Source organism: Ochotona princeps, chromosome 7, assembly GCF_030435755.1.
Source record: "Ochotona princeps isolate mOchPri1 chromosome 7, mOchPri1.hap1, whole genome shotgun sequence".
Taxonomy (NCBI): Eukaryota; Metazoa; Chordata; class Mammalia; order Lagomorpha; family Ochotonidae; genus Ochotona; species Ochotona princeps.
The window spans coordinates 46,093,134-46,117,476 of record NC_080838.1 but is presented as its reverse complement, the minus strand read 5'-3'; the positions used below and the strand labels follow the sequence as shown (position 1 = coordinate 46,117,476).

Genomic DNA, 24,343 nt, shown 5'->3' with positions numbered 1-24,343 from the left:
GGCCAGAGAGGAGTAGGAGAAACCCACACAGGAGGACTTCAGAAAAAGGATGTGAGGGCAAGCCCCCGCCTAGCAAGTTTCACTTCCTCAGGGAGCCCAGCAAAGCAGAGCCCGGGGCTTGCTGCTGGAGCCTTTGGGCTGTGTTTCCGCAGAACTTGGTCACGGCCCCTCCTGGTGGGAAGCCGAAGCGAGAGTCCCGGTCACCAAAGTTCGCAGAGAATCCAGGCAGGGCACAGGAGGCAGCGCTCCGCAGATCCCTTGACTGTGACCTCTGCAATGCTGCCGGCTGCCCGGAGCAAGGTGCGCGCGAGCCGGGAAGCGCCCCGTTGCAGCCCAGTGCTCCCAGGTGGGTGCCCACGGGTTGAGAGAAGCTGGTTGGGAAGCGGGCAGCCCTGGGGCTTGCAGAGACAAAGTGCCATCCCTAGACTAACTGATCCCGGACCACCAAGTCCAGGGAGCCTCTGAGACTAGTTCCCGTGGAGTGCACTTTCTTCCCTCTACTAGCCCAGCAGCTCAAGGGTTCCTTTTTCCCCAGGCTTCTTCATGGGAAAACTGGAAACCCCTGTGTGGGAGCAAGCTTTGGGTTCTACGCTGGCTCCTATTATTCTGAGGAGCTGGAAATTTCCAGAAGTACTGGGACAATGCGAAGGCATGCAATCGCATTGAAACATGTTTGAAGTTGTACATGTGCGTTTTACCAAACCGTTAGAATGCTAGTTTAGGACATTCACGTCGAGTCTCACGCTGGAGTGCCTGTGTTTAAGTCCTTGATCTGGCTCCTGGCTCTAACTCTGCTAATGTGGACCAAAGGGGCCTGCGAGCGATGGCCCAGGTAGCTGGGCTTTGGGAGACTGGTTCCCAGCTCCTCTGCCTCTAAAATGAATAAATAAGAATAAAATTATACACAAAATTTTGTAAGCATGTCACAGAACCATGCCTTTAAAACCTGTGGTTCCCTTGCCTGGCTTATTGTCGCCCAGCCTGGTAGTCTGGCTGGAGAACGACTGTGTCAGACTTGTGAGACATTGGTGCAGGGCAGAATCTACCTCAGGCTCTGCGTTCCATTCTTCATTAACTGGGGAAAAAGACAGCAGTCAGTTTGGTAGAGTTAATACATTGATTTACATATTCGGAGAGATGTTAAGGCAGTTCTGTTTAGTTCTTTCCCAAGCAGAAAAACGCTTTGAAAACTGGAGTGAAGTGATGTCTGTTTTGGTGACAGAAAAAGTTGAAATCTGTGTCTATCATAGATTTTTCCCAAAGTTTTCAAGTTTACAAATCATATGATTCTAAAACTGCTCAGTTTTGAAACAGCAAAATAAGCTTCACTTGAGTATGAAAATTACTGGGGATGCTCATAGCAAGAAATACAAAAATAAAAAATGCACTCTGAATAAACTCTTAATTTGTTAATAGAATTGAATTTTCCTAACCTCTTAGCATATTTTAGGTAAGGTAATTTTGGCTGAAGCTGCTTCCCTAGGATACTGTAATTTTCAATAAATATATGTAAAAGATTGCTTTCAACTAAATGGGAATCCTGTTTGAACTGATGGAAAACAAGGAAGAACTTAGATGCCATGGAAGTTGAATGTGTGAACATCTGATGTAGGAGACTTTGGCCTTCCCAGCAACTGATGACGGCTCCCCAGGGCTTCAGTGAAGCAGCTTTGCTGGTGTCCTTAAGGAAATCAGTGGTGCCTCTTCCACCTCTAGAGGCATGCGTCTTTGGTGATTTCAGTTTAATTTAGTTCAATAGTATGGAATACAATTTGTTTTATACTTCGGAATTTAGCATTTTAGCCAGAAATCAGCTTCTACTTCTCATTATAGTTAATACTTCACATATTAGGATGCCAATAATGGTACATATACAGTGTGATAAAAACTAACTCTAGCTCATTCTTATTTTTCTTCTTTTTTTTTTTTTAGGCATTTTCTCTTATCTCCTTTGGTCCATTTTGACCCAAAATTAATCACTAATGTTATTTCTTCTTTGAGCAAGGCAGTAAAAATATTCTCAGAATGAATTCTCAGTTTGACATTCGCTCATACCCAGCTCTTTGGAAGGGATAGTCCTCAGTTTGTTGACTTTTAAAATCTCAGTCTGCTTGCTTTTCGATGGGAAGCATTTCAGGGAGACGTCTCTCTCTGCTTTGGGCAGTGGCATGCTTCTCCTGCCGTGAAGAAGACTGTACTTCACTTGGCATGTTAGGGATCAATTAGTCCAGCTGTTTAATTAAAGAGAAAGCACGTCTAGTGGGGCATTTGCGGATAGTTCCATACGTAGTAAATGTTAAAGATCATACAGTCAAACCCCACTCCTACCTAAGCTGTGCAGTAGGAAGTATGTGAAATGATGAACATAGTTTCCTGCCTGTGAAGATATTTGATTTCTGAGAGTAGGTGACCGACTTGTAATGGCACCATCTGTACACACTATCATTAGAAAAATCTATCTACCACTGAGTATCCACTTGTCGTTTAGCAGAAGCAGCAGAAGTGCTACATCCAGTCCTGAAACAAAGTATAAGTTATGTATAGTGTTCCAACACTACTCTTAGAATGTAGTTTTAGGTTTATGTTTAACTAGATACTGTCACAGAGTACTGGTTGTGAATCCAATTAAATAAAAATATATGTGCAAAAGTAAATATCAAACAATTGTGGGATACTTCAAATTATAGTAGAGCTATTTTTACTTAAATATTTACAGCTATATTAAAACATCCAATATAAGTTAGAACCCTTACTCCTATCAAATATCCTTATGCAAAAATGCATTACACATTTAAAGAAAAAGTTAAGTGGTGCTAATTACCTGTTATAATCGCCATTCTGTGACTTTCCTCATTAATGGTAGAGTATCTAAAATAATTTTAGAGCTAGCTATGAAACAAAAAATAGGAAGGTTGGACCTTACTGATGTTATTATTTTAAAAGTAAGTTTTCCTTTGGCTTTGAAATTTATTTTCTGCTTTAAATATCAATAATGCTGCCTATGTTTTACCACAGATGGTGAGATAGCCCAGGCAGTGACAATATAAGGTACTGTATGGAATTGCATTATCTGTTTTGTACACTGAAAAGAAAAATGAGCCTTTAAAAAATTTACCAGTGGATAGAAAATGTTTGTTGTTTCTAAGTGTTCTACACTGAGGTAATCCAGAAAGACAACTTCCTTTGCAGTCATGAATAGTAATTCATCAATGCCTTGTGGTCTTTTCAAGATTTCCATTGTATCTGGTTTATTAAAATAACAGGTTTTATTACACTCTGTGTCATATTTTCCTTTCTTTTAAGCCTGTCTGCCACTTTTCCATTAGCAGTTCCTTTACTTCATTTTTTATATGTGTTCCAAATTATAAAAACAGAATGTACAAGAACAGTTCTCTGACTTAGAATTCTGTTTGCTACACACCTTATTAGTTATGTCTAATCAGTACTGAAGATAAATTCTCATGCTCTGGTCAGAATCAATATTCTTACTCCTTTCACAGTTAACTCTCAAAGGCATAAAACAGTGTCAAGCACAACTGAGAGCTTGGCTTTCTTTTTATGGATACCATTTGCTGTGTTCCTGCTTTGAACTCATGCGAAGTGAACATTGCATTATCCGGAGAAGCAAGAGCACTAGAGAACAGTCCCTAACTCTGATCAAGAGGTTATATTGTTCAGGAGAATTATACCAAAGGATGTGATAATTCATTGTGTTCTTTCATTTATGAAAGCTTTTCTGAGCTATTGAAGCTAGAACTTCTGAGTCACATTTTTGGGGAGTGTGAAGAAACACCAAAGTGTATGATTCCACAAACCACTGGGATAGTAAATGTAGACTAGATTGTGTTACTGTTTAGAAAAGTCCCTGAGGTTTATACAGTTCCTGTTGGTTGATCACATTTTATTTAGGTTTAACAGGTTAATGAAGTTAACATTTTAGTAGTTAAATGTATTTTTAGTATAGTTGCTGGATTATTAAGTACTTGGGAGAAAGTGAGCGGATAAAATTGAGGCAAACATCTAGTTTCGGTTAATTTTCTTAATTCTCTCATTGATTTTTCAATAGAAACTTAGAACTTTTGTTACTCCAAGGTTGGAGACCTTGCCTGTAGTGCGTACTGTCAATCTATATCCATCTAGAATGCATAAATCCATGTATGCCACTCAAATTCTCAGAAATAGTCGTTTAGATCAAGAATAGGCTCTTGATTCAAAGATAGCCAGTCCATTGACTACCTACTAGCCAGTCACAAGTGTGTTTAGAGTTTTACATATTTGCTATAGTCAATAAAACTCTTGTTTATTAAAGCAGAAAGGCAGAGTTACAGAGAGATGGAGAGACAGATGTTTTCCATACTCTGATTTGTCCCTAAGATGGCCTCCATGACCACTGCTGGGCCAGGCTGAAACTAGAAAGTTCGTCTGGATTTCCCAGCTGGGTGGCAGCGGCTCAAACATTTGACAGGTCTTCCACCTTTTCCCCCCAGGCCTTTAGCAGGTAGCTGGATCAGAACTGGAAGAGGCAGTATATTGTCTAGCACCAGTATGGAATACTGGTGTCACGGGTAGCAAATTGACTCACTATGCCACAAAGCTAATTCCTCCATGCAGTTATTTCTAAGCCTCCCAACTTAAGTCTCTCAAGTTAGTGAGGAAATAATTCACTAAAGGTGTAATATTATTGGAATTAAACAATGTCACAAAGTTTTAGATTTGAACTTTGTCTTTACAAAATTATAATAGTATTTTCCATGGCTTATTAAGACATTGTTATTTACACAAAAACGTATTCTTAGTGTTTCAAGTAGATTTAAAATGTATTTAAATTGAGAAATGTGCATAAGAATGTTTTTGACATTCAACTTAGAAAAAGAGGAAGCAGGATTGTAAGTGTAGCATAACTTACCAGCTATTATTTCAATTCCCCTGATGTATGAAGAAAAATGGTGTCATTGACAGGACAATCTGAAAATATTTTAGACATTATCAGTGGATTAATGCCAAGATGAATTGTGCTGTACTTCAGAGGTTATTAGTCCTTGATCAACACATCGTTTTTCTGTAATAGAGTAGAAAGGATAACATCCTCATGAAGTTACAGGTGATATACCACATTTGAAAATAAATCAGAATCTGCTGAGTTTTGCTAATCTGCATAAATAATGTTCAGGCATTATCAAATAAGGGTCATGATGCGAATAAAGGAGTGAGACAAAGAATGAAATTTTTTTCAGCCTTTAACACAAAGTTACAGAATGAGCAAGTGAAGTTGCAGAAGAAACTGAAAAATAATATAATACTAAATTACATCACTCTATGTAAAGTATCCCATAATGGATAGCTCTGAATGAATTTTTAAGCAGAGGAATGCCGTCATTCATTGGATACTGTTTTTCTTAGTATAAAAGAACCATTACTAGAATAATGGGTTGAAAGAGAACAGCCATGGAAGTTGGTAAATGGATAGGAATTAACTGGCAGTAAAATAAAGGAAGACCAGACAAATTTACTATGACATATTACTTATAAACTTTTATAATGTGATCTATTTGGGGGTTAGGGAAGAAAGAGAAGTGAATAATAACCCTCAGGCTTGTGGCATGGAAAGCTGTGAGGACCTCGGAGCTGACATTTCCTTCATGGCAGTGGATTGAAAAAGTAGGACAGGGCCCGGCGGCGTGGCCTAGCGGCTAAAGTCCTCGCCTTGAAAGCCCCGGGATCCCATATGGGCGCTGGTTCTAATCCCGGCAGCTCCACTTCCCATCCAGCTCCCTGCTTGTGGCCTGGGAAAGCAGTCAAGGATGGCCCAAAGCTTTGGGACCCTGCACCCGCGTGGGAGACCTGAAAGAGGTTCCTGGCTCCTGGCTTTGGATTGGCACAGCACCGGCCCGTTGTGGCTCACTTGGGGAGTGAAACATCGGATGGAAGATCTTCCTCTCTGTCTCTCCTCCTCTCTGTATATCCGGCTTTCCAATAATAATAAAATCTTAAAAAAATACGAAAAAGTAGGACAAAACTTTTTGAATCTTTTTTTTTTTATGCATGAGAGAACAGTTTTCACTTTATGATATGTTACATTGGAAGAGTCTGATGACTGTTAGGCTGAGATGCCAGGCAGCACAGTAACCGGACCGGATGTTAGAAAGGCTGTTTAGGCTGGAGCAAAAAAATGGAAAAATAATTAAGATAACATAGAACGTAGTTTATTTTAGAAGGAAAAGATGAGTTAAGATAGAAATCCAGGAGATGAAGATATGTTAGTCATGGTTGACAAAGAGAACTGTCCCAATATAATCAGGAATGGCTAAAATGAGCAAGAAAAACAAATGTTAAGTGGCAAGATTATAAAATAGAACATTTTGAGAAGGTAGCAATGGTGATTTTTCAGTCCGTCATGTAAATTGAAAACAGAGAATTAGTCAGTTTAATTAGGTGTCATGAAGCTCACAAATAACTTTACAAGAAGTTGGCAGCTATGGTGTGTGAGCCAAGAATGCCAGCGAGAGTGAAGGTAACTGAGTTGTGGATGTTAGGCAGATAATCCTGACAGTGTGGCTAAGAAGAAGCTGAGGGGGAAGGAAGGGTTCTGTTTTAATTATTCTCTGAAAAAAATCAGTGTGATAAAATAATTTAAATGTGCTCAAAAGCTGATCACATGCAGAACAAAAAGATTTTTTTCCTATGAAAGCTTTTAGGAAAGTTTCATGAATTCTATTTAGAACTCATTTTAATGTACAGAGTTTCTCATAAACAGTCATGTGTCGCATAATGATGATTTGGTTAATGGCAAACTGTCTCTATGGTCATGGTCCTGTAAGCATCACCTAAAGATGCTGCACTTTTTTCCGTTTCTGTGATTATATTCTGTGATATTTGTATAGTGATACTGATACAATCTCTCAGCATTGCGTCTGCCACATACTGTCCTTATGGTTATGCCACATATGATCATGTCTGTCTCACCTTTTCCCCTTCTTTTTCTTTTTCTTCCATGTTTCTGGAGTTCCATTTCCTACTTCCTTCCCCCCACCTTTTTTTTGGCTATGTACTTTTTGAAAAAGATTTATTTATTTTTATTACAAAGTCAGATATACAGAGAGGAGGAGAGACAGAGAGGAAGATCTTCTGTCGGATGATTCACTCCCCAAGTGCCCACAATGGCTGGTGCTGCGCTGATCCGAAGCCGGGAGCCAGGAGCTTCCTCCAGGTCTCCCACGCGGGTGCAGTGCCCTAAGGCTTTGGGCCATCCTCGACTGCTTTCCCAGGGCACAAGCAGAGAGCTAGCTGGATGGGAAGTGGAGCTGGTCCTGCTGCGTTCGAAGCGAGGACTTCTATCTGCTAGGCCACGGCGCCGGGCTCCTGACCATGCACTTTTAAAGGGAAATAAACATCTCATGACTGGCATTCTTGTGAGAAAACCTTGGTTTAATCATTCTTTTTTTAAAGCCTCACTTTTTACTTAAATTGGAATCCATGCACTATCAATACAGCGCTACATTTTCATTTGTTTGCATTCTGTGGTCCAGTTCTTTTCCTATTGGTCACTTGATAGAAATCAATTCTAATGTATATTTATCTACCCATACTTTCTCAGTCCGAGAGATTGAATATAGGTAGATAAAAACACAAACAAGTTGGTAAAAAAATTATTAACTCAAGCAGTTCTTGTTATGTATTTGTTGTTTCATGATGATTTTGATATTTAAAATAATAAGCTCAAAATTGCTTTTTATATTGATGATGTGTTGAAATGATAGCATTTAAATCATTAAATTAAATATATCTTTAATTTAATCTTCTTATTTTAATAAAAACTCCAGTGAAAGTCGTATTTCCTGCAGTGGTTCAGAGTTCCGCTCTCCATTCCTGCCCACCATAGGAGACAGGTTCCCAGTGATAAGTTATAATTGTAATTAGCATCTTTCTCTTGAAGAGTATTTTTCAGATATGCCTTTGGAACTAGGATTATTATCTTCTATATACTACATATTCATATAATTTATTAATATTTCTATTGCAACTTACCATAAAATTCAAAATTCAAAATGAAAAATAAAAAATATATGAAAATCACATTACATAGTGATGTCATGTATAAGGCAATATTAATGTAACAATGACTTTCAGTGTTCAAGGATTTTTTTCATATAGATAAAAATAAAACTTTTAGGTGGAAAAAATCCTTTCGAAGACAATCAATAATTAAATCAATAACAGATAAAATTTAGCTTTACCTGAGTCAAGTATTGTGCAATTGAAATCCAATATTACAAACATTCAAGATTAGTGAATTTTGGTCAGAAAAAAAAAAAGACTACCAGAAAGGAAAGGATCATTTTCAACAGATGCTAATTCATAATGGCTCTTTTTTAAAGTTGTGTTGAAAAGACATTCAGTATAGTAGCTTAAGAAAATTCTTTGAGGAAGGTTTAAGTGTATTAAGTAGTATGGGCTTTAGACTAAAAAGCATTTTAAAATTTGCTAAGAAATTTAAGTGTCAAAATATTTCTGTTTCTGTTCAGTTTCTTCTTTAAGGAAACATTTGACAGGCAAGTAAATAAAAGTCAAAAGTGTTTACTTGCATTTAAAAATAAGAAATTTTAGATCTGTAAAAAATTTTCTGGTTTGGATACAAAGGCCAATGTTTGACCTTTATTGATCCACTTCAATGTAGTTAAAAAATACAATATCAAATATTTCTCCCTCTCCCCCCAAAAAAACTAGAAAAAATATTGATAACCATACGCATGAGAATATAGCTTTGTATAACCTCCATTACACAAAACACACAAACATCACTTTACCTGAAAAATGACTCTTCATACTATAAACATCTCTTCTCCTACAGCTGGACACTTAAATGATCTTTGGTATTACTAGTTATTGTGCTTTGAAACAGAAACTTACAGAATTTTTGTAGCAGAACTACAGAAATATTTTAGATATAAATAAGAAAAATGCACTTGGAATAAATTGCATTTAGCTGCTTTTGCAAAGATTTTTGTTAATTTAATAGAGTGGGTGCCCTTTAAAATAAATCCACTTCAGTCAGTGCAGGAAAGATACTGCATTGATTAGATGGTACATTAACAGATACTGCTGATTAAATGGTGTGAAGAATGGCACTTGAATAGCTAATAGAGTTTATGGATTGGGATTCATTTCTGATTGTTGTATTTCTAGGATATTGTGAAAGACATATTTTTGAATATCTTCAAAGTTCCTACATCTACTATTGACCTACCACCCTAGCTTTGGCAATCTATTTTCTTTTTTAAATATTTATTTATTTTTATTGGAAAGTCATATTTACAGAGACAAGAAGATGCAGAGAGAAGGACTTTTCATCCACTGGTTCACTTTCCAAGTGGCCACCAAGGCAGGTGCTGAGCCAATCTGAAGCCAGGAGCCTGGAGCTTCTTCTAGGTTTCCTATGTGGGTACAGGATCCCAACACTTTGGGCCACCCTTCACTGCTTTCTCAGGCCACAGACACGGAGATGGATGGGAAGTGGAGCAGCCGGGATACAAACTGGCACTCATATGGGATCCTGGCACATGCCAGGTGAGGACATTAGTCTCTAGGTTACTCTGCTGAGTCCTTCAATCTATTTTCAAACTGGTTTGCAGAACGGCTTCCTTTGTTATAAGAAAAAAATTCTTAAAACTCATGGAGACTTTTACACAAAGTTAATATTAAGATATTTCCCAATATTAAATTAACTTTCAATCTGATAAGTTTAGTTACTTGTACCAATATTTTTTTATAATCTTTTAATATAACTAAGAATATTTACCAGTTTAAAATAGAAAAGTATAATTAGGGTCTATAAGCAAGTGAAATTTAATATCCTTTCTATGTATCTATGAGATTAGCACATTTTATTTTTTCCATGACAAAGCATGATCATAATTGAAAATATGCAATAAAGACAAAAAGATGTAGAAAGCAAACAATAGTAGACCTGTCCCTCCTGGTCTTTATTTTTCTATGTTTACTTGTTTTGCTTTGTAGATTTAATATACTTAATGTTTGCATGTGTACCTTCAAGTTAACATTTACAAGGTTATTTGAGATTGTATTAGTGGTTCAGTTTTGCTCTTTGCCTGTGTAAATCTGTTACACATGTAAAATTAAAAAAAAATGAGACATAGTTGCAGTGATTTGTTTTGTAGAAGAATTGACCATTCTCCATATGGTATTAACATTATCTCAGGAAAAGTAATCTTAGGAAAGACTGAACTGTTATTACTAATGTAGAAACACTTTTTGTAACATTGGATTGGAAATCAAGTAACCACAGGCTCAACTTCTAGCTGTGTCACTAACTGACCTTTTGGAGGCTGAACAACTTGTGTGAGGCCTAGGAGACATTACCTGCAATAATGACCACATCAATTATTTATTGGTTCAATATAGTGTTTAAAGTAATGTATTTTATCTTAAAAGAAAAACACTGTGGAAATGAACATAGCTTTCACTAGGAATTTAGAATTGAGGGTGTCAGGTCAGACAGAAGCTTCTATTCTCTTGAGCAGGGGTACTCTGTCTACTTGCCCTTCTGTTTACATCTGCTGTGCTAGATTAAAGACTTACACAAAAGGCGCTAGTGCTCTTGGGCTATGTGTGTAAGAGATCTAAAGAGTGGACAAGCTAAATAGCTCCAAAGTTTTATCTTCACCCTAACAACATCAGATCACTCAGAAACGGTACGTTTGCGGCCCGGCGGCGTGGCCGAGTGGCTAAAAGTCCTCGCCTTGAAAGCCCCGGGATCCCATATGGGTGCCGGTTCTAATCCCGGCAGCTCCACTTCCCATCCAGCTCCCTGCTTGTGGCCTGGGAAAGCAGTCGAGGACGGCCCAATGCATTGGGACCCTGCACCCGCGTGGGAGACCTGAAAGAGGTTCCTGGTTCCCGGCTGTGGATCGGCGCGTACTGGCCCGTTGTGGCTCACTTGGGGAGTGAAACATCGGATGGAAGATCTTCCTGTCTGTCTCTCCTCCTATCTGTATATCCGGCTTTCCAATAACAATAAAATCTTTAAAAAAAGAAAAAAAAAGAAAGAAAGCAAGAAACGGTATGTTTGCCCAGATCTGAATAATTTAGGTATGAGAACTGGTTAGGTCATGAGCAAAAGTGAAGAGTGCTTTCCATGCTTATAGGTGTGACTCCTGATGCATAACTGCCGCTCCAGAAAGTCATTTCAGAAGGCAAGCATGAGTGTGGTCCCTTGAGACAGAGCTTAATAAATTTATTATTCCTATAAGGCCTTCCCCAATTTTTGAGAGTTCTGTTCTCTTCTTTTTAAGTAAAACTTTTCTTAGGATTGTTTTATAAAACTTAAAAATATTTCACAGGAGCATTTTATTTCACCATGGCATGGAAACCATTGCCAAATACCATAAACACAATGCAGCCATACAAAAAGATTGAAAAGAAAATGGTGTTGAAATGATGATCCCTAACAGCCGACTCTGCATTTTCTTGTGGCTCACTGAGAGTGTGACTTCTCGACAACACAAGAGCTCTAATCAGATAATTTGGGGAAGCAGATATAGGAGCTGATTTTTTAAAAGATTTATTTGTTTTTATTGGAAAGGCGGATATACAGAGAGGAGGAGAGACAGAGAGGAAGATCTTCTGTCCGATGGTTCACTCCCCAAGCGGCCTCAATGGCTGAAGCTGAGCCAATCCGAAGCCAGGAGCCAGGAGCCAGGAGCCAGGCAGGAGCTTCTTCCCGGTCTCCCATGTAGGTAGAGGGTCCCAAGGCTTTGGGCCATCCTCGACTGTTTTCCCAGGCCACAGGCAGAGAGCTGGAAGGGAAGTAGGGCTGCTGGGATACCAACCAGCGCCCATATAGGATCCTGGCACGTTCAAGGCGAGGACTTTAACCACTATGCTATTTGCGCTGGCCCGGGGCTTTTTTTTCTCCATGACTTCTTGACACAGGAGTTTGCACGTGACCCACTGGAAACTAAAGTTTATCCGAAGAACATTTCACTTTTCAAAAGTTTAAAAATGATCCCGTCTATAGCACTGACAGGTGTAAGGCATTATGCTAATTACATACTTTATGTTTCTTAATTCTCCCAGCAATAGATTTCACAGACGGTGTTATCCTGTGTTCCACCTGTGGGAACCAGGCACAAAGAGCTTACTTATTTGCTTCAGGCCTTACAGATAATTACTCATGGAGCTGGATTTTAGTTCAGGTTATCCTGAATCGAAGCCTGGGCTCTTCTTCAGTGTAGGTCTCTCAAACAAGCCCATTTTTACAGAAGTCTGTATCTACATTGATATCATAAAATTCTTCCCATGTGGTACTTACTTTTGTCGCAAATAAAATACTAGTTACTTTTGTCGCAAATAAAATACTAGTTATACTAGTTTACTAGCATAAACGATATTTTTACCTGTTTGTAAATTAACATAAATTCTTTAAAACAGAACAGACACACAAGAGTTTCTTGCTGATAACACTAAAAGTTAATAAAGTGTACGACTTTCCAGATCTTTGGAGGCAAATGAGATAACAGGAAGTAAATTGCCTATGATGTTTTGCTAGAAAAGTATTGTCTGTAGTGATGGTCATTAGCATAATATTAAGTTATCAGAGATGTAACACAGATGTGATTAAAGTAATTGTCAAAATATTATATAAGCAGTATCTAATTTTTTATGAACTGTAAGGACACAGTACTAATCCGTCTGGTGCTTTGGATGCTCAAAGGAATTTTCAACCCCCTGCTGACTCTTCAAATGTACCATTTGCTTTGACCTAAAGGATGATCATTTCAGTTGTTAAATCACTGTTTGGAAAGAGCAGAACATATCCTTCAACATTATGCTTGCTTGAGAGGACATTAGGTGAAGCAGAGAAGGAACTAGAGTGGAAAACGGTAGTCAGGAGTTGTGATAGACAAGCGTGTTCCCTCCCAGAGTGCTCATGTCCCAATCCCTGACCTTTGATTACTTCAAATTACTTGCAAAGGGAGGCTGCAGATGGGCCTAATATCACTAATCAGCTCAGGTGGGCCCAATGTACTCACAAGAATCGGTTTTAAGTGGAAGAAGGAGGCAGGAGCCAGGCACCACAGAAATGGCTGCATGAAGAGCGGGCTTGGTGTGAAGACACTGGCTTGAAAACGAGGAATGAGGCCATGAGGCGTGGACAGGGATGGCTTCAGAAGCAGGACATTACATGTAAGTGGACGCCTTCCCAGGAGGAATGTGGTGCTGCCAGGACCCTGGTTATACCCCCAGTGAGGCTCCTGTCGAAGGTCTAGCTGCTAGAACCCTAAGATAAACTTGTATTTCTGTGAGGACACTAACTTGCGGTAGTTTGCTACAGCAGCATCAAGAAACAAATGCAGCTTTTTAAGGGCAAGTGGACTCTGAAAACTAGTGCAGGGAGGACAGATAGAACTATAGCCATCAGCCATTAGTGCATTTTAAGCAACATTAGTGCATTAGCCATTTTAAGCAACATTAGTGTAGCTTAGAAATAATAAAACGGGATGTAACTATGCCTTTTAAAAAATGTTTACTTATTTGTTATTGGAAAGGTAGATTTACAGAGAAGAGACAGAAACATCCTCTATCTGTTACTTCACTGCCCAGATAGTCACAAAGGCCAGAGGTGGGTCCATACAGAGGAAGCCAGGAGCCTCTTCTGGGTCTCCCAGCTGGGTCCAGGGTCCCAAAGCCATGGGCCATCCTCCATTGCGTTCCCAGGCCGCAAGCAGGGAACTGAAGAGGAAGTGGAGCAGCCAGAGCATGAACTGGCACATATATGAGATGCTGACCCTTGCCGGTGGAGGATTAGCAAGTTGAGCCATTGTCCCTGCCCTGTAAAACTGTGCCTTTTGAAACTGAAGAACATATCAGTGTTCTTCTCAGGTGGTGATATTTGGCAAGCTATTTAATTTTTATTATTATGACATACCTGTGCAAATCACTGTTTTGTTTTTCCACAGTCGGCAGTTTTACTGGTTTCGTAATCCTTGTCAGCAGTGACGCCACTGCTGCAGTGACATTTCATACTAGTACAAATAGTGTGAACTGTAGCAAGGTGTTTATTTTTATTAGCATGAGAGCAAAATGGGATAATTAAAGCACATAGCTGTTATGAACTTAAACTAATGTTTGTGGTACTCCAGAGCAGTCTTTGGCAAATTGTAAGCATATGCAGCATTTAGGTAACCTTTATTATAATCCTCACTGTTGTCCATAGTCGGTGACTGCTGGGAGCCATGCCCTATGCCAGTAAGCTTCCTTTGTTATCTCTATGATCAATTTCTCCACTGTCTTAGTTTTCCTCGTTTTAGAGGGAGAGTGAGTGAGGGGGAGAGATCTTTCATCAGGTAATTCACTCACCAAATGCCCACAACAGCCAGAGCTGGGCCAGGGGGAAGCCAGCCAGGAATGTCATTTGGATTTCGCAGATGGATTACCACTTGGGCCTTCACCTGCCGCCCGGGACAGCAACAGCAGGTTACCAACAGATTATGTGAGACTTCATCTAGTCCTGTGATATGAGATGTGGGCATCCCGTTATGACAAATCAACCTGCTGTGCTATGATGCTCAGTTCTCTGTATATTTTCAGTATAGGAAGTCACTTAAACAAGGTTGAAAGATTATTAGTGGTGGAGTAAGATCAATTCTTGAAATGTTTAACCATCTATGTGTCTTAGTACTAAAAGCCTGTGTGATCCTATTACATAAATGTGCTTAGTCATGATGCCTTAAAGATATATTGTGGGAGAACAGAATTATAGGTATTATCACATCCTTTTTAAAAGGTCAATAATTTGTTTTCCTTTAGTGTCTGAGAATGTGAAGGATTTCTTACCAGTGGTTGCAAATTATTCAATGAGTCTTTTTTGGCTAATGTTAAAATTTCCATTGGAGTGTGCTAGTTTGCCATGTGTACCACTATGTGGCATAATGATTAAGATTAATTTTCAGTGGTAATATACGTGTATTATATACTGTTTGAAGAATATGGAATAATGTTAGAGTGGAATTATAATTTATAACATTGCTCTACGCTGGGAACAATTTTGATTAATGGTCTTGAATTGTGTATGTATATATTTGAAAGATCTTGCATTATGTTTATGACTTTGTAATTTTAATTTCATTTATTCATGATACACTTTCAATTTTAAATATCAGGTCATAAAAGCACAGGTATATTTGCCAAAGGCACTTTAAAAAATTGAGAACTTTCTGATTTACACTAAATTCTTTGTTTTGTACTACTTACATTTTTATTGATACTACCAAGAGAATACTTTTTATGCTAATCCTTGGTTACGTGAGATTACAGTGTTCTTCAAACAGAAATCTTAGTAACCCATCAAAATAAACTGCCCTGTGTTAAAGTAATTTATGTAAGTTTGTTTTCATAGTATCTTGATCCATTTAAGGGCAGGAATTATGCTTTATAACTTTTCATTGGTCCTATTAAAATAAGAGCAGTATTTTTTTTCAGAAATGATTAACGATAAAGCCTGTACACAAAAGCATATCCTTTTAATGATCTTCTTCCCCTAGGAGTTGTTGTTAGGTATTTTAATAAGCATTTTAATGTTGATGATTTCGGTAAATTATCCCATGGGATTTCAGAAGCAACTCATCTGAAAAATCCAAATGATGAGTAGAAAGTTAGTCAATGAATAAAATGTTAATCTATACTGGAGGTCACAGAAGCTTAGGACAATTGTCCTATTAAATTCAATCGTGTTGAATGATTAAGAATTTACAAAGAATCAACTGAAGTGTCTGTTTACCCATCGTTCTATCCATCTATTCAGAAGTGTTTGTTTATTTTAAATGTCTATTGTTGATCTTTTATAATTCTATATTACTTTAGCATGTAGGGATATGCTAGAATTCAGTGTAAAATTTTGTATATCAATTATGTATTTACAAACTCTAAGTTTATACATAGGGAAACATTCAACAATATATTTGGCTAGCTATTTATATAAATGTAAAAATTAGATGCTGAGATTCAACAAATGGGTTGCTAAAAGCATTTCAGAATAAATTTAAAGCATTCATTTGAATACATTCTTCACAACACTTGTGTGTTACATATTAGAATTTCAGTTTCTGCTTTTTTAAAAATGTTTTTCTTTTATGCTATAGTTCCTTAAGCTCAGAAATTCCTCTTCCCTACATACCTCTCTCTCTCTCATTCACATTGTCCCTCCTCCTCACTGATTTCCCCTATGTTACTGTAATTGTATAGTCCTTCAAAAACAGTACTGCTACTTATGTGGGTCCCTTACTGTATCGAAGTCCCTCATGCTACTTCCTGACATTGTAGATCTAGACAATGGTAGAAACTCCAGGGTCCTATTGTCCAGATATATTTTACAGCTTCATTGGGAGTCTATCTTTTATTTGGGAGTAGAGCTTCAGTTTTTGATGAACAGTATCTGTTACATGATAATGCAAGAGAAGAAAAATATGATATAAACAACAGTGACATTCTGAGATTGCATTTCTTTAAAAGTTCACATTTTAATGAATCTAATGCATAGATTGTCTTACACTGCCAAATGCCAAATATTAAAGAAAGCAGATATTAATGAAAATGTCAAATGCTAATGTCAAATAAAATTCCCAATACTTCCTCATCTCAGTTCAGAAAAATTTAGTGTTCCATAATGTACAAGGTATCAATAATCAGTAACCATGTTAGTGCCTGAGTTCAGAGTTAATTTTCCTAGTTTGATATCTAGTTTGTGGAAATAGAAATTAGAAAAAAAATCTTAGTAAAAATTAGTGTAGAATTGAATATTCCTAAAATTAAGCACATGTCATGAAATAACTTCAGAAAACATATATGTTTTTCTTACAGACTTGGATAAATTTCAATAAGGCATTGTAATTCAAATGTTTAGATACAGAATTTCAAATATTGTGTCTTTTCTGTCATTAGGCATTTGGCCCTTAATTCATACACAAAAATCACTTTGCTGAATTAAGACAGATTTTGAACATGTTAAATTTTACTGATTGAGTCATTTGTTCACATTTAGTTCCTTAATAAATATTATAACCCATTTGGAATTATTTTCCCTTAGGAATGACTAAAATCTTCTTTTTTACATCAGTGAAAACAGTATTGTGACTATAATCTTTAGATGTAGTGTCAAATATTATCAGTGTACAAAAACCATGCTATAGTGTTATTCAGACAAACTTAAAAAATTGTCTAGGTGCTTCTCTACACAACCGTTTTGTCTTGGGCCTCAGTTCTGATAGCTCAGAGTCTATGAGCTCAAAAGTGAGTCCAGTGGAAAGAGGCCCTTCACCACTCTCTGAGATGAGGGTAGTCATGACATGGGAGCAATATAGTTTACAGCGTGCTGTGACAGCATTGAGGGTGAGTCTAGAGCTGCTTGGTGCTTGTGTCACTTGCTGTGATGTGAGCCTTACTTAGAAGTCCTGTTTACCAGGCTTATGTAGGCCTCAGCAGGCGTGGGAGAGCATCTGTGGCTGGTAGGAGACACACTTTGTAGGTCTGTTTCCTTTTTTTACCAAGAATAGCATCAGACATCAGGATGCTACTTTTTCACTAGTTTTGTCTACATAAAATCCTTCCTACTCTTTGTTTCAGTATGCAGGTAGTTTCTAATATGTAGTTTCTTCTAAGGTACATTAAACTCCAGTAGGATGTGAATTTTGGCATGAAATTAATAGAGTGTTTTCTAAAGGTATGTTCTTAGTTGTGTAATTATATGATATGAATATGATTTTGTGCAGCACAAATCTTTTGAAAGACTTCAGTGTCAAAGCAGTAATCGCCTTCATGCCAATGTAATTAAATTGCAGGTTACCATTTTGGAGTTAGAAGGCATGGAGGATTTATCACATCTTTGGTTTATATGTTTAGTAGTACAAGTTAAACAGCATTCATTTAAAGCATCAAATAGGCCTCAAGGTCACAAAAAGAGGAAATGAAATCATCTTGAGTCTCATGCAGTCTTAGGCTCAGTCTTATTCCACCATGTGTACCATCTTGATGATTGGAAAGAAAAGGAGCTACTGTAGAGTGAGAACAGAGAAGCAAGGAAATACCAACCCAGTTTTCTCTTTTTCATACCTAGAACTTGAAAATTGGATTTAAGAGAATAATTTCAATTCAACTGATCTGTTCCCATATTCTTTGATTATTTGAAAAACCAAGGAAGGGACAGTAATTTTGCTTTGCCTTATCAATAATATTGTCTTCAGTATGGTTTGAAGCTAGAATCAGAGTTAATACTGACATATGAAGTTAAGTACAACTGTATGGTGTGACTGGAAAAGTATCAAACATCATTTAAAGCTTTTCTAGTTTAAAATTCTGCTTTTGAGTTAAATTGAGTTAAAATGTTTTTCCCAAAATGTTAGTACTATGAATAATATGAAACATAACATTCATATTAATTTATTTTGATATTATTGCCATTGAATGGAATGTCAACAAACATGACTTAGAAATGTGGCACATTTAAAATCGATTTATTTTTCAGCAAAACAACTTAGGGATTTTATGGGGAGAAAAGTGAGGATGCACTAATGAATATTCCTTTTCAAGCTTTGAGTCATCAAGCACTGTGAAGAACTGAGTGGACTAGCATTGTAGGGCAATAGGATAAAGCAATTGCCTACAATGCCAGCATCCCAAATGGACACAGGTTCAGAACACAGCTTTTCTACTTGTGACACAAATCCCTGTTAATTTGCCTGGAAAAGCAGAAGAAAATAATCTCAATATTTGAGTTTCTACCATCCATATGGAAAACCCAGATGGAATTCCTAGCTTCTGGTTTGGGGCTGGCCTAGCCTCAGCCATTGCAGCCACATGAAGGCAAAACAGGATTTAGATGTCTTCATCTCCCTCCCTCCCTCCTTCTCTTCCTCTCTCTCTCTCCTTCTTACTATAAATTTCAAATAGATATTTTTTTAAAAAAACATGCTAGGCAGTAGTATTATGGCACAACAAGTTATGCTGCCACCTGTAATTCTGGGAATATCATCTGCTTGCTGGTTTAAGTCCTAGATGCCTTACTTCTAATCCAGCTTTCTGCAAATACTCCTGGGAAAGCAGTGGAAAATGGTCGAGGCACTTAAGCCCTAACCAGTCATATGGGAGATCAAAATGTAGGTCCAGGCTCCTGATTTCAATCAGTCCAATCATGATCATTGCAAACATGTTAGAGTGAATGTGCAGATATAAAATCTTTGTCTCCCTGTCTCTCTGCCTGTCCTTCTCTTTGTAACTCTGCCTTTCAAATAAACTTTTAAGAAGTAAAATAGATCAAAAGAATAAAGAGGGTACTCAGTCATTGCCTTTATTTCCTATAAAATTGCTATTCGTTAATTAGGTTTGTATCTTTGAAAAAGTTTTTATTGTGAAATATCGGAATTAAAAAAGTGTACCCACCTATCCACAAGTGATCATAGACCACAGTTCAAGAATTATAAAGGCCATATTCTGTTGCTTGTTATAGAAATTTAACAGCAATTGGTGAAAATTGGAATACCACAACAAAATTTACTTATCAGGTAGATGTTGGTGGAGGGGGGCAGCATTGTGGTGTATTGGATAAAACTAGTTCATACAATAGTGGTATCCTATATGGGTACCAGTTTGAGTCCTGGCTGTTCTACATTTAATTTCACTCTTTGTTCAAGGCCTGGGAAAAGCAGCAGAGTGATGGAGTGATGGAGTTAAAGCTGATTCCAGCTTTCTGCTAATTTGGAACACTGGGAGGCAGTAGTAATGGTACCAGTAATTGCATCCCTGCTGGCCAGGCAGGAGACTTGGATCGAGTCCCCTTCTGGTTTCAGCCCATCAACCATTCTGTATATTTCCATAATGAATCAGTGGATGAAAGCAGAGTCTGTCTGCTTCTCAAATTTTAGGAAAAATGAATTGGAAGATAATTATGAGTTTATTCTAAATCTTGGTCCCCAGGTTATCTGTATCTTCTATACTGATACAGTAAACTAGCAAAAATAAGATTTCAAGTATGGTGTACACTTCTTTACACATACTTTGAGAGGTTAATACTATGGCCTATGTTATATCATGTGTATCAGTTGTGATTTTGTCAAGGAATCATTTTGTTTCAATTGTGATAAAATATCCTGATATTTAAAGAAGATGCATTTTGTAGATCAGAGAGATACAGAAATTATTTTAATGAATGGGATAGATGTTTACCAAATTATGATTGCATAAATTCTTATGAGTATATAATATATATATTGAAAACATTATATATATAATGTGTGTATATTTTGTATCCTTGAATTAGTCTGTTAAAGAGTTGACTCTTGCTCTGGATTTGCTTTTGAAATAATTTGGCTACATTTTTTGTTAGACCAACTTTTTAATAGATTCATTTATCTGTTTGAAAGTCAGAGCTACACAGAGAGAGGGAAACACAAAATTTTTCCATCAGCTGGTTTATGACCCAGATGGCTGCACTGGCCAGTGCTGACCAGGAGCTGAGAGAGTCATACAGGTCTGCTGCTGGAGTGCAGGGACCCAAACAGGTAAGCCATTTTTGGCTGCTTTTTCCTGGCTGTTAGCAGGCAGTTGGATTGAAAGTAGAGTAGCTGGCATCCACATGAGATGCCGGTGTCATAGATGGGTGCTTTACTCACTGCACCATGATGCTGGCCACATATTTTTTAGTAAAGAATACTGAAGTGTAAACAACACAAATTTTATTTCTAAGTATTCTTCTTGATTTTAAGAAATACACAAACTTTCCAAACAACTGAAGTCACATAAATCTGCTCTAGAGGCATAGACCCATCTGTTATGTGTCTTCAAAATATCTATCCTCATTCCCCTAATATTTGTCTAATTGTGTTTTTTTTTCTTTGCATGAATACTGTGGAAAATGCTTTGCCATAGAGCAAGGTGTTTCCCAAATGAATTTTTTTGCACCCATATAAAACCTGTGAAATTTTGATTGTATAACAGCCTTAGTTACATCTGTAACAAATTTTCTGTGTACCTTTGTTGATTATCAGTGTAGCCAAATGCTTGGTGTACAGGTTCAGTTTCTCACAAAGTAAAGCTTGGAACCATGAGTTCAAATCAAATTTGCCTTTATTCAAGCCATAATGAACACATGAAAATCATTATATGCAGTAAAGTATCTTATAGGTTTTGTTTCCTATTTTCTAGGAGCCTAATATGTGTACGTAATTCTAAAATGAAATGTACATATTATGTTCCATTCTTCCTCAATAAAAATCCATAGCTCATGCCATCTTTTCTTTAAATTCAAGTGGATTATTTAATTTTACCTAAACTTTGTCATAAAGGCCCATCAAGTGGTGAAATTCAGCATCTTGTGTTTTAGTAAGAGGAAGTGAAATAAGCCAACCTCAAAAGGACAAATATCATATGTTCTATCTGATATAATGCAATTTTCATGCAACATACAAAATAAATAGACATAGGTGTACAAGCAATATATGTTCTTATCGATGAACTGTATAATGGAGGCTAACATACCTGGAAGTGAAGAAAAGCTTCAGCATGTATTTCTACTCCCAAATAAAGAGAGGACTCCCAATGAGTTAAGTGCACCTCAATAATTAGCTAGATTTTCTACCTTTGTCTATTCATACAGTGCAATGGGGGTAGCAGAATGTTGAACTTGTAACTGTTACTGGAGGACTACACTGCTGTAATAATATGGCAAGAGAGGAAATAGTAGGGGAATAGGGCAGAGAAGCGGGGCGGGGGGATTCCTTATACCTACAAAACTGCATCATGGAAAATAATAAAAATAGTCTAAAGAGAAAGTAATAAAATAGTCTACATCTGGCATTGTAAGACTAAAAATTTTGCTGATATTGTAGGCTTCTCATCTTCAACATGGTTCATGTATGCTCTGACACAAATGGATTTTGAAAGCACATCAAAATTTTTAAATGTAAGCTATGAGGTAGAAAAATCTTGAAACCCATGTATGTAGATTTCCTTCATAAATTTCATGGAAATTAATATGAAAAAAACATGAGATTTTTTTAGAAAAAGTTTTATTTAGTTTATTTAGGTTTGTTTCTAGTACAAACCTAAGTTGAACAGCAGTTAATAATACTTGATTATGTTTACAAACCAAGTTTTACAAATCTCAAGGCTTCTGTACTGATGAACTGGTGAAGTAAACAAAACTGAGAAGAAACAATCATCTTTTGAGTTTTTGTTGGTGGCACTAATTTACAATCTTCCCAGAAATTCCCATTTTCTGCCCTTCTGCCATGATACCCTTCATTCTGTTGCCAGTTGACATTTATTGTGGATATATATTGTCAGTATACTTTCTTGGCTTAGAAAGACAACCAGAGTCAATCACTATGGTGCCCCTGGAACCATTATTAGGTATATTCAAGGCAAAATGTCATTCATCATGACACTTGTACCATAGTGATATTTTGGGTCTTTGGGGACCTGTGCCAATTGACACCTTCTAATAATTCTCACTAGAAGATGGTCCTGCAGATTGTATAATCTAGGCATTCCTCTTTCCCCAGTACACATGGCTGCATTTTGCTCTGATGAAAACTTGAATACCTAATAGCATAGAAGAGTTTTCCTTTGGGACCTGACTTCTATACAAAGGCCTCAACACCTAGAAACTAAATTAAGAGCCTCTGAATTTTTTTTATGGCAATTTTTGTCAGTTTCTATATTCAACTCTAGAATTGTTTTGTGTATAAAGAGGCTTCACAGGAGGTACACATGTTTTCTTCCTAAGGACGCACAGATCAATTATTTACCACAACAGTGGGACGGTGAAAAAACAATTTGATCACTAGTATTTTCTCAAATGATTCAGTGCTACCATTCATTTTCTAGCAATCCAGACTTCATTATTCCTCATGTTGTCAAGAAGTTCCATTCAAAAATCTACTTCTAGTTCTTGCCTGCATTCTATAGATGATGCATGTGTAACACAGTGACTTACATGAATGGATTTCTTAAATCTTTGGGAACAGAGTCAGAACACTCTAGAAAAAGAGTCAGCTGACTACTACTGGATACCCAAATAGCATACAGTTTGTAGACCCTCAGTGTCTTTACACTTACAAGGCCATAGAGAAGGAGAAAGGGAGAAGAGAAGGAAAAAGTTTTTCTGAAAAAGTTTTGATCCCTGAAGCCTGAAGTATTGACTATCTAGCCTTTTAGTGAAAGTTTGCCTGCTGACTCCTGCTTTCTACCATTGAAGGGACATTCTGGTTTCATGGCTTTATTGACTAAGTCCCAGTGGAATACAAAATTGGATTAATGATTCTAATAGGTAATTCCTGACTTAGCAGGCTTTTGAGATAACAGCTTAAATCCTGAATCGTATATGAAGCAGAATCCTGAATGCATTAAGCCATACTGAAAAGTTCGGGCAAAGCCAATCTTCTGCTGTACTTTTATTTGTCTAATAACTCTTTAAAAATAGTCTAGGAGACCAGCGTTGTGGTGTAGGGAATGAAGCTGCCGCCCGTGATGCTGACTTCCTGTGTTAGTGCCAGTTCATTTCCCAACTGTTCCATTTGCTTTTGGCCTGGGAAAAGCAGCAGAAAATGAGCCAAGTATTTGTGTCTCTGCCATCCACTTGGGAAACCTGCATAAAACTTTGGGTATTGGCCTGGTCTTCCCTGATCTTACAGCCAACTGAGAAGTGAATTAGCAGATGGAAGATTTTTCTCTGTCTCTTCCTCTCTGTAACTCTTAAGTCCACCATGTCAACTGAAGTCCATAGGTGTATGATCTCGTAAAACCTATCCATTGACACTCGATCTTTAACAATCCATGGAGAACATTTAGGTCTTTAAGGTGTCTTTCTCTTTGTGCTGTAACATTGCCCATATACTATTTCCATTTGCTAGAATATTGCTTCTCTACTCCACAGTTTGGAGAGCAACTTAATTCTTAAAACCATCCTAGAGATTCTGTTTCCTATGAGCCCTCCTTGTACTTGTATTTATTAGTATCCTGGCAGGAAACAATTCCACTAAAGACTCTTAACTAAAGATACTATAATGGTATTCCATATTGAGAGGAACAGGGGGAAAAAAGCCACATAAGAGAACAGCAACTTTCAAAATTAGAATGGGGTGGGGAGCAATAAATAAACCTTTCGTCTGTGTTTTATGCTTTGATGTTGTGGTCGTGCTTTCCATTGAGGTAGACATGGAGGCCACACTTGTGGAAAGGAATCAATCAATCAATCCGAAGAGATCACAGATAAGCCAGGTCCTAAAGAAATCACTACTTAAGGGTGAATTGGGGGCATGAGAAACAGTTGAGGGAC

At 37.4% G+C, this 24,343-nt stretch overlaps 1 protein-coding gene across 2 annotated transcripts in view; it reads left to right on the top strand.

Annotated features, from left to right (window-relative positions):
- Positions 1 to 94: 94 nt before the first annotated feature.
- Positions 95 to 24,343, top strand: part of BANK1 (B cell scaffold protein with ankyrin repeats 1) — a 279,826-nt gene continuing 255,577 nt past the window's right edge. For both annotated transcript variants that reach the window (XM_058666993.1, XM_058666992.1), the window contains exon 1: positions 95 to 346. In XM_058666993.1, coding sequence (XP_058522976.1) covers positions 277 to 346 — 70 coding nt within the window. In that variant the 5' untranslated portion in view covers positions 95 to 276. The remainder of the gene's footprint in view (positions 347 to 24,343) is intronic.